Source organism: Serinus canaria, chromosome 10 (assembly GCF_022539315.1).
Source record: "Serinus canaria isolate serCan28SL12 chromosome 10, serCan2020, whole genome shotgun sequence".
NCBI lineage: Eukaryota > Metazoa > Chordata > Aves > Passeriformes > Fringillidae > Serinus > Serinus canaria.
Window position 1 is genome coordinate 2,164,492 of NC_066324.1, and position 11,119 is coordinate 2,175,610.

At 39.6% G+C, this 11,119-nt stretch overlaps 1 protein-coding gene across 3 annotated transcripts; it reads left to right on the forward strand.

The window, feature by feature from the left end:
- Positions 1 to 1,018: 1,018 nt before the first annotated feature.
- Positions 1,019 to 11,113, forward strand: LCTL (lactase like). 3 transcript variants are annotated; one of them, XM_009090190.4, is made up of 13 exons: positions 1,019 to 1,150; positions 2,122 to 2,282; positions 3,734 to 3,821; positions 4,046 to 4,155; positions 4,411 to 4,539; positions 5,028 to 5,123; positions 5,774 to 5,828; positions 5,910 to 6,071; positions 6,637 to 6,911; positions 7,225 to 7,351; positions 7,760 to 7,959; positions 8,478 to 8,541; positions 9,636 to 11,113. In XM_009090190.4, exons 1-13 carry the CDS (start codon positions 1,027 to 1,029, stop codon positions 9,749 to 9,751), a joined length of 1,707 nt encoding a protein of 568 aa, XP_009088438.4. In that variant the 5' UTR covers positions 1,019 to 1,026; the 3' UTR covers positions 9,752 to 11,113. The 3 variants fall into 3 exon arrangements, with proteins under 3 accessions (XP_009088438.4, XP_050834204.1, XP_050834205.1); XM_050978247.1 differs by lacking the exons at positions 1,019 to 1,150; positions 2,122 to 2,282; positions 3,734 to 3,821; ... (1 more) ...; positions 7,760 to 7,959; positions 8,478 to 8,541 and having other exon boundaries at positions 4,450 to 4,539; XM_050978248.1 differs by lacking the exons at positions 1,019 to 1,150; positions 2,122 to 2,282; positions 3,734 to 3,821; ... (2 more) ...; positions 7,760 to 7,959; positions 8,478 to 8,541 and having other exon boundaries at positions 4,450 to 4,539.
- The last annotated feature ends 6 nt before the right edge of the window (positions 11,114 to 11,119 follow it).

Here is an 11,119-nt window from a genome sequence, read left to right on the forward strand (position 1 = left end):
AGATGTTTATAGTCTGCTACAGGCTTTTTTTAACCCTGCAATCTAAGTGCTCCCATTTGGAATGCAGAGGTGGAGATATTTTTAATCCAGGACTAAAGGCTTTAGTGCTAAAGTAGTTCCATTTTCCCAAGCCAGTTGTGCAGTTCCTGTGTTAATTAGGAGATGATCATTAATAAACAGAGGAACAGGAGGTCTCTGAGGCTGTACATTTCTGACATGTTCTCAAAAGGGGGTCAGTCCTTTGCCTTTTGTTTTTTGCCACATTTGGGGGTTCATTTTGGTCAGGAGCCAACCTGCAAAGAAGCTCAGGTACTCCAATGCAAAACATCATTATTTTAAATATTTGTTCTGCTTTTCCTCATGGCCCAGCCCCATCTTCAGATTCACCAGCAGATGCTCAGGAATGTAAAACATCCTTTGGGGACTGTATCAATTTTGGGAAAACAGTGCTTTTCTAAAAGGCCCTTCTGAAACTTTAACTCAGCTAAAATGTATCTCTAAAAATTTAACTCGATGTCACAGTTTAAAATTGATGCTGGGATTGGATAAAAAAGGACAACGTCAAGATAAAAGCTGCAATTAATTAAAACTGCAATAATTGCAAGTTTTAGTTTTCCTTTTCAACTTCCACAGGGATTGTTGCCATGACGGGTGGAAATATGCTACCAGCATAATTGTTTCTTTTTGTCATGGCTAGAGGGTTTTACTTACTGATATTTGTGGGACAGTTTGAAATTCAGAACAAAATAGGTACCAACAAAGAGACCTTTAGAATAAAGATAAGTAACATTAAATATCTGGTTTCTAATAATTATAATTTTGATTGAGGGGATCAATCTTCCCTCATTTTCACCACCCAGCCAGAAGTTCAACTGCTGCTTCCACTCAGCCCAAACTTTCAGCCTTCGATTATATTTCCCATCCACCAGAAAAAGAACCAGCTTTTCCCTTTGACTCCCCAAATTTGTGGAGCAGCAACTGCTGACAGAGCTCTCGTGTTTTCCCTGGCAGGGACAGCTGGTGAGGATGAGGAGGGACACCCTGAGGTGCTGGGCTGTGCTGGTGGCAGTGATGGCACTGAGCATGGCTGACGACTTCCCATGGACCAAGAACAACCCAGGCTCCTTCTACTACGGCACCTTCCCAGCTGGTACTGCCCAAAGCCGGCTGGTTTGGGGCTTGGAATGTTCTAGACCTGCTCCTCTGCACAAGGAAGTGACCCAGAGGTTTTCCCTGTCCTTCCAGGGAAATGGCAGGAACAGAAATGGAGGTGGCTGCAGGATGCAGAGCACTTTGGGATGTGCTCCTGGGAATGCAGGGATCCACGTGCCCCTGCATTCCACAGAGCCACTTCAACAGGAAACACAAGGACAGGCTCACAGATAACAGCTCATATCCAAGTGCAACAAGGCACACCTGAGAACTCTTCTCCTTTTTTATAAATTACCAAAACTAATGAAATAAACTAAAATACCCTTTGTAATGCAGCTAATTTAAGAAATCAGTGAAATAACTGTGCTGGGCTTGTTTCAAGCTGCTCAGTATTATCCAATCCACTCTTCAGTATGGATTTACAAACCTTATCCTTTCTTCAACACATATTTAAACACATTTCATCCAAGCAAAATCAAAACTAGAAATATACAGGCACTGACTGGTTTTCATACTCAAGTTTTTAAGTCATTTATGATATAGTATTTTGTGTAACAACAGGAAAAAAATCCAGAATATGTCTGTATATTTTACATCATCTAAACTTGTAGTTGCTAAAACTACCATGAAAACCAGCAGGGAGAAATGACTTGGAACGCTGATTTGTTTTTTACAGTTAGACATTTCTGCCACGCTATCAATGCCCTACCTCATCACTGTAAAATAGAGATTCTACAGGTTTAATAAATGAAAGGATGTCATTTCTTTTTGCAGTGCATCAGAGCAGGACACCTTCATTTATTCCCCATTTTCAGACTATTTAGGCACAGACACATTTTGAAATGTAGAAAACCTCAGCCTCTGCAGCAGTGCTTCCTTTCGCTTCCAGTTCCTTTCTCCTATGAACATTTAGCACCAAGACCACTCAGCAGGAAAATGTTCCAATAACTCCCCTGTTTTTCCCTTCAGGTTTCTTGTGGGGTGTGGGGAGTTCTGCCTACCAGACCGAGGGGGCCTGGGACAAGGATGGCAAAGGGCCGAGCATCTGGGATGCCTTCACTCACAGGAAAGGGAAGGTGCTCGGCAACGAGACGGGAGATTCCGCCTGCGATGGCTACTACAGAGTCAAGGTATGGCTCAGGAGGAGCCAACTGCACCTCTGCACATGGGCTGGGGCCACTCCTTGGGCCTGCTGTCCATTTTGAAGGAACAGCTTTAGCTGCTCTAAATGTTATTCAGCTTAGGAATCCAAGTGCTGATATTTTTAATCAGTACAGTAAAATCTTCTTCCTTTATAATCTCATAGAAGCAATAATCCCAGTGTTTCCCAAGTACATCTCAGCTTTTCAGGATTTTTGTGTCCAAAAAAATATTGTAGATGTTGCAGGAAGTCCAAATGCTTAGTTAGAAATACAATAAACATACTTAACCTTTAAATAAAATTAACTTTTTCTCTGTGTGTGCATGTCTGAGGTTTTCCATGTATTTTTCAGAGTCTAGATATTGCCCATTTTTTGAAAGGATAACAAACAAATAATCAATGCAGCTCTGTTCACAACACGATTCCAAGGCTAATACCATCAAAACCAATTTTGAAATTACTGTGCTGGAGGAAAGACAGATACACAGCAAGAGGAATCCAAATGACTGTGAGAAGCCAGGGTTACATAATTGTTACATAATTGGAATTGCAACTAATTTAATAAAAGTTCTATTCCCCTGAGCTTTCTCCACGTAGATGAAGTTCAAGGAAGAACCAGAGATCTCAGCAAGAACTAGGAGAAAAGAAACTATGCCTTACTCTCCTAAAGTGGGAAAATGCAAGAGAGGTTTCATTTGAGCTCTCAAACCAGCAGAAATTTGAAAGAACAGCTTAAAAAGTATCTCAGAGAAGCTGGGGCTCTGAGCTGCTCTAGGGTGTGGCACCAGAAGAGATTGACACAGAGATTATTTATTATTTGCATTTGGATTTAGAAATACTTTCTAAAACTTGCTTGTATTTGTCCACTTACCCGGTCCTCTTTATATCAGAGCACTTTTGCTTTCATCATCAGAATTCTCTTTGCAATGGCACAAATACCACCAATTTCTAATTTCACTGAACACTGAAGATGTACAATTTCTTAGCAAAAACCCCCCATATATTCATATGGGATTTAAGGGGTTTCTCATTCCAGTATAAGACAGTGAAGGAAAGTCCAAGTAATTATGTTTTTGAGCCTGAGCTGAAATGTTTGAAGTCAAGATTTACAGGCCTCTATTATTTTCTAACACAAATTCTGATATAAATATAATAGTATGGCAAAACCTCAGCTCATTTTTCTGTAGTGCAAACATTCAGTCTCCACAGTTGCACAAAACATTACAGGACTTCTTTGGCCTGTCAAAAAAAAAAGTGGTTAAAGAGGAAAGCTTCAAGCAGAACGAGCCATCACCTCAAAGATCAGAAAAAAACAGATTGAATCCTCTTTTGTGCAAATTTTCCATAGATATTCTGCATTCAGAATTAGTTAAGACAGATGAGGAGCTCAAGTTATTCTGCCCAACCTCAGGATGTGTTAAGTGGATTTTCTTCTCACAGGATGACATTCAGTTACTGAAGGAGCTGAAGGTGAATCACTACCTCTTGTCTATCTCATGGCCCAGGATTATGCCCACAGGCATCAAAGGTAAGCACAACTTCACCACATTCTTCCCAATACTCTTATCTGTAGGGAATTTTATTCCTGAGTAACCCTCAGTTGTTCAACATTCCTGTTACACAGATTTCTGTTTGTCTGCATTTTACCATTACAGAACTCCCAACACTGTAATGTAAAATATTTTTAGATTTCTGTTCTTTCAGTTATTTGGGAACCAATGCAGGTAATTCCTCGTCTGTGCTTTCCATCAGCTGAGCAACTGAACGAGAAGGGAATACAGTTCTACAATGACACAATTAACAGTCTTCTGGAAAACAACATCACCCCTATTGTGAGCCTCTACCACTGGGATCTGCCACAGGTCAGACAATATTTAAATTAGTGAAACTCCTCAAATAAAGCCTTCTGATAGAAATCATTTCTTAAGGTTAAGAACTAAGAGTACTTTAAAAAAAATAGAGAAGCGTGCATGATTTTAAGAATTTGCAAATATTTCCTATTCATTTGGATTTTATGTGCAATGGAGTTTTGAAAAATCTCTTTCTGAGCTAGAAACAGAATTAAATAGAAAAAAAGTATTTTAAAGCAAGCAATAAGTCTTTTTAACCTCTTTAAGGTTCTCCAAGAAAAGTATGGTGGCTGGCAGAACAGAAGCATGATTAATTATTTTAATGATTATGCAAATCTGTGTTTTGAGAAGTTTGGTGACCGTGTGAAACACTGGATTACATTCAGCAACCCTTGGGTAAGTCATCAATGCTTTCCTTCCAAACTCTCCCATTGCACTGTTCTGTTCCCAAAATTCTGTGCAAGTGACATTAGAGGAGAGTAGGTGAAAAAAATGGAGAGGGAAGGGGAAAGATTTAAACCACTAATCTTTGTGGCCAAAAATCTCAGTGGGCAGATTTTGCACAAGGGCAGAGTTTTAAGACATGAAATTCCAGGAAAATTTTGAAAACTCCTCAGCTGAAGAGACTGAAATTAGGAACTGGAAAGGCAGTTGTTATTTACCCTTCCCCATTCCTCAGGTCACCCCTCTAACCCTCCTCACCAACACCCTGCTCCCAACCCGCCACAGCTCAGTACCAAGCAGGCAGGAAATGGGAGCCAAGGAAGGGAAGAGGGGATTGGAGAGGGCCAGCCCAGCAGGGGAGCACAGGATGGAGAGGATGGAGCACATCCCCCGGCTCTGGAGCCCAAAGCAGGACTGACTGTGCCTCTGTGTGTTTGCAGGCAGTGGCTGAAAAGGGCTATGAAACAGGAGAACACGCACCAGGACTGAAGCTCGGCGGCTGCGGTGCCTACAAAGCTGCTCATCACATCATTAAAGTAAAAAACCTCCTGAAATTATGCCTGAAATTATGTGCCAATTCAGGATTTTTATCAGATTTCACTCCTTAAACTGAAATGTAGTTTCACAGCCCTTTAATTTCTAAGTAGGACACTGAAATTATCATCTGGCTTTAAACCTCCAATGCAGAATCCAAGGCACTACCAATGTTTGGTGCTTGATTTAACACTTGCAACAATTTGAATTTCCTTATATTATAAATGTCTCTTCTAATTTGTTTCAAGCTGGTTGAAAAAGAAAACATCCAGGTTAGTCTAGAAACAAACATCCTGGCCTGTTGAAATGAACCCGAATGTTGCAAGTGACTTCAGGAAATCTCTGATAAAAATGAACTTTCATCTGCCTGACTAAATTAGGGAAAGACATCCAAAGAGCAGAGCCATGGGACAGAGCCCTGTCCTGAGGGCTGTGTCAGCTCCATGTGCATGTCCTGGAATTCAGGGAAGGAATCTTGCATAAAGGATTTTGTGATGTCTTACATGAAATCAAAGTTTCTATAATAAACACAAAAGAAATTCTGTGGTATTTTCAGGCAGATCCCAGTGCAAAAAGTGCTCACCAGCTTTCCAGGCCATAAGGGATGAAAATGTGCACAGGATTTATTTTATTTTAACATTATTTTTTACAGACTCATGCCAAGGTTTGGCACTCCTACAACACCACCTGGCGCAGGGAGCAGAGAGGTAATGAGGATTCATTCTGTGATTGTGCTGCTGTTTCTATTAAGGGCTTCAAGAACTGCAGAACTGTCCCTCTGTTTTAAGGGATGGTTGGAATTTCCCTAACGAGTGGCTGGGGGGAACCTGTTGATCCACACAGCCAGACAGACAGAGATGCTGCTGAAAGGTACATCCAGTTCCACCTGGGATGGTTTGCAAACCCCATTTACAGAGGGGACTACCCAGAAGTTATGAAGAATTATGTAGGTAAGTCCCAGTGGCTGTGACATGAATAGATCCACACTTCTAGCACATCACAGGGGAGCAACTCCTGGCCCCTGTGTGCGTTAGTCAAGGGAGGGCACAGGGGGGACACAGCAAGGCAAAGGCCCCCAGGCTGGACACAGCTCCTAAAGCACTTTGGGGACACACCAGGACACTTGAAATCACTGTTTCTCCATGTATTGTACCCAACTTAATTCTCCAAACCAAAAGGATGAAAGGTGATCTCATCTTAAAAAAACCAATTAAGCTCAGGTGTCCTCAACATTAGCACTAAATTCAAGAAAACCCTATTTGGCCCCAGCACAGGGTGCCCAGAGAAGCTGGGGCTGCCCCTGGAAGTGTCCCAGGCCAGGCTGGATGGGGCTGGCAGCCCCCTGGCAGATTGGAAGGTGTCCCTGCCCCTGGCAGGGGGTGAGCTAATGATTTTAAAAGTCCCTTCCCACCCAAACCATCCAGGATTTTATGATTCCATGATTTATTGCTGGTAAGATAAAGAAAACTCATTTCTGTGCTCCTCAGAAGTTGTCTCCTACAATTATTTTGCTAGGTAGGAAGAGTGCCCAGCAGGGCCTGGGGACATCAAGATTACCAACTTTCTCAGTGCAAGAGAAAACCTATATTAAAGGCACCTCGGATTTCCTGGGAATTGGTCATTTTACCACTCGTTATGTTCTGCAGAAGAGCTTTCCCTTCCTCCAAGTGTCCAGCTACCACACTGACCCTGACCTGGCTGAACTGGTGGACCCCAGCTGGCCAGCCCCAGGCCCTAAGTGGCTCTACTCTGTGCCCTGGGGGTTCAGAAGGTTGCTCAACTTCATTAAGGTGAGTAGAGCAGATCTTTAATTATAAAGGAAGCAAACAAAATACCTGGTTTAGATTTAGATTTTCAACAGTTCCAGTATTGGTCTTGTCCAAGTGGGAATTTTCTTTATCAAAACCCCCTTAATTTCAGCTCAGAAAACTACAAAATTCAGTCATTTTAAAATAAGCCCCACAGTTAACTAAAATTCCTACTACACATTTTTTCTTACTTAGGTAAGTAAATGTAGAAAATTGCTTTTAATGCACTTTGCTAATTCACATATTCCGTCAAAATAAATTTTATGTGAAGCGATTTAAACATTTCTGTTTGCAGACCCAGTATGGGAACCCCCTGATTTATGTGACAGAGAATGGAGTGTCTGAAACTGTGCAGTGCCCTCAGCTGTGTGATGAGTGGAGGATCCAGTACCTGAAGGGATACATCAATGAGATACTCAAAGGTCACTTAAAAACAGCTTTATAGGATTTGACTTTTGGAGTATTTTCTACTTTGTCCTTTCCATCACAGAGGAATAACTATTCACAAGTCAAAATGGACAGCAGATCAGACTCAAATTTTCACCAAAATGTCAACCCAAGCAAACATATTAATACAAATAACTACAATAACCTACCTGAGATTTAATACTGCAATATTTCAGTTTCCACTCTCAGAAAGGAGAGATTACCATGCCCACAGAGCTCCAGAACCTCTAAGCTAAAGACAATGATTTCAAAGAATCTGAATTAATTTGTACTTCCTTTTTCTCTCCTCTTCCCCATCTCTTCCTGCTATAAACCCAAACATTTACAGAACCATATTTGAGGGACAAACCCCACCTTTATCAGTGATTTTGTTCTGTTTCCAGCTCTAAACGACGGTGTAAATGTCAAAGGCTACACTGCCTGGTCACTGCTGGATAAATTTGAATGGAACAAAGGCTTCTCTGAAAGATTTGGGCTTTACCACATTGACTTCAAAAACAAGAACAAACCACGGTACCCAAAGGCATCTGTTGACTACTATAAAAAGATTATCAGTGCAAATGGATTCCCAAATCCAAGAGAGGTGATGTCAGCTGCTAATTTTGATTTTTTTTCCTTTTTCTTTGATTTATGTGCAAATACCACATTGAATTTCAGAAAAAAACTGGAATGAATATGGTACAGAAGTGACACTTTGATTCTGTAAAAGAGGGATCTGTTTGATGCAGAGATATTCAGACACTGAAAGTGGAACAGACTCAATTACTGTTTCTAAAGCATTCTAACTGGACTTACTGATGAAATCAAAAATTCTCCATCAGAAGTTATTTAGCAGTGCTGTCAGATTTCTAGGCAGAAAACTCCACCCTACTGGTAGGACTGGATGTCCTACCCTACTGGAAAATAACTAGACTGTATTATGTGCCAGTAACAATTTTTTTTTAACAATTAGCTCAGTACCCTGAAATAAAAACCACAAAGAAACTTTCAGAAACCCACATATTGGTAGAATGAAGTGGGTTCAAGTTCATTGTAGGGACAAGGAGGGAGCTGTGGGAGTGAGGAGGATGCTCAGTCTCACAGAAGTGTCACCCTTCCCAGGTGGAAAGCTGGCACCAGAAGGCCATGGACACCTGCTCTGCCACACACCAACACCTTGCTGCAGGTAAGGAGGGCTCTGGTTTGATCTATAAAAGTAGATCCTGTAAAGTTCAGATATTAAATTGCTCTCTGAATGCTGCTAAAAGGTATTTTCTCCCCAAAAGCACTACAAGCCTCTAAAGAAAAATGGTTTTATGTATATTCTCTAACTAAAAGCACTGTAGCTAAATGGATCAGCTGTGGATGTTACTGAAATACAGCAACTGGAAGAGTTACTACTTAAAATTGAGGTTGGGGATTCTCCTTAAAATAAAACTCCTGAATGCTTTTTCAAACACAAACCAAACCCAGAAAAATCAAGAAAACCACACAGACAGAAAATCTCTAAATGTTTGACTTTTACATTAAGTGGAACTATAAAAAGAAATAAAAGGGCTGAGGACTGGCCTAAGATTAAATTTGGGCTCTGATGCTGTTGGTAACAAAGAAACCCCAACACAACTGATCCAGAACACCTAAAAACCTCCTGGTGTAATTCAGGACCTTTGAGAATTCCTGGAGTAGGGACTTTATTAAGATCAAATAACTACTATAGATTCTCACAAGAGGATGAGCTAAACTCCACATGGTAGGAAACATCCCAGCAGTCAGCCTAAGTTAATCCTGCTCAGCCTCCACTTCCAAATCATCTTCAGTGTGAATGAACTGGGTTTACTGAACTCTTCCAGGCTTCTCTGTGGAATAAAGTTCTACAAACTAAAACCCATTTAATTTTTCAAACAGATACAGAACAATCATAAAAGGGCCAAAGTTTCCCAAGGATTTCTGTCTGACAATTTTCTTTCACCTTCAGGTGAGGGAAATAAATATCAGAGGACCAGTAAAATATTGTTAATGCACTGCAGCTAATCCACACCAAGGACAATTTCTGCAGCCCTTTGAGCACTGACATGTCTTCAGAAATAAAAAGAGAGGGAAAACTATCATGGATTTGCCCCAGCTTTGGCAGACTTAGGAAGTTCTGCTTGCTTTGTTTGCTGTTTATGCCAATGTCAACATTTTTATGTTCAAAAAAATCTTTATGTTAACTTTAAGTTAGGTATTACTGTACTCCAGGGGATTAAATCTCTTACATATTCCTCATTTCTCAAATTTTAGATTCCCTGATTACTCACATGGAAATGGTGACAGAGATTGTTCTTCCTACAGTTTTCACACTCTGCATTCTCATCAGTATTGTCCTCCTCATATTCTACCTTCGAAACCACAGCTAAAATTGATGCTTGCACACATCTTCATTTGCCAAAAGACCTAAGGTGCAACTGCTTTATTTGAGCAGTTTAAATTTACCACATCTGCTTCTTTTTATACCCCTGTAATGAAACATTATTTACCAATCCACCTAGAGCTTTTATCATCTTTCTATTCAATTCCCAAAATATCTTTTTGTTTTTACCAAAATACATTCTCTTTCCGCTGATTCTAAAGTAGATTTTACAATCCTTATTATTTTGGAAACTATTACACATTTTGTTAATCAGAAAAATAGTTAAGAGTAAAGTGATTCAAATCTTGCCAGTACAAATTTCAAGTGATTAAAAGCTGCTTGCAAATTCTGATTTCAGTCTGTTCATCAACAGCATTTTGATTACCATGTAATTGCTATTTGAAGAAAGACACGTGATTTTAAAATAGAAAAGGACTTAAATATTCCAAGAGCACTGCTTAAATATGAATTTACTATTGTCTAAAAGTTAGGATAATATATACCTTGCTATTTAGGTGTGGGGAAGAGTTGCTTGAAGTGAGTAATCCAAGGTGACAGCTTCTGAATCAGAATTAAACCACACCCCTGCAGTTTAAACTTACCTGATACAACTTTATAATATATTACACACAAAAATGTGGATTTTAAGTAATCCAATACTTCCAAAATTAATATTCCACCTTAAATTCCCTTCTACTGCCGGTAGAAACAAGTACTATAAAAACTTGGTTCCACAATTCAGTTGGCTGTACTTGAAATATAACTTTGCTTGAAACCAGAAATTATAAAAATTTATAATAATAATCTATAATTTATAATTTTTCAAAGCATGAATATTGGGGGGTTTCCTTATTCTTACTTACCCATAGTTGAGTTTTTAATACAAAATACTTATCTCAGATTATTTAGTCAGCATGTACAAAACTATGGAATTGTTTAAATTAGACCACCAAAATGTTACCTCACTGATTAATCAACATAACACATGCAACTGCCAACATATTTAAATGATTATGTCCAGCCAATTATACTGAATTTGTTTTTTAAAAAAATTATGCAAAACATAGAAGACAACACTGTTAAAATAACTCACTTCACATTGAAGGAATAAAATAATTTGAAGAGGAGAGAGAAGTATTGTCAAGAGTACTCCAAAATATAAATGCAGGGACAAAGAAACCCAAAGTGGCTGAGGATCCCAAGGCCCTGGATGAAGAGCTTTCCAAATCCTTCAGGATGATGAAGCACCACTCGATCCCAGGAGAACATAATATTGCTTGGTTTGTTAAGATAATTCACACTTTGAACAGTGTCTGATTACATTTTTAATGATCAAAAAATTAAATATGAAACCTCAAAGTGCACAACTTTGTTG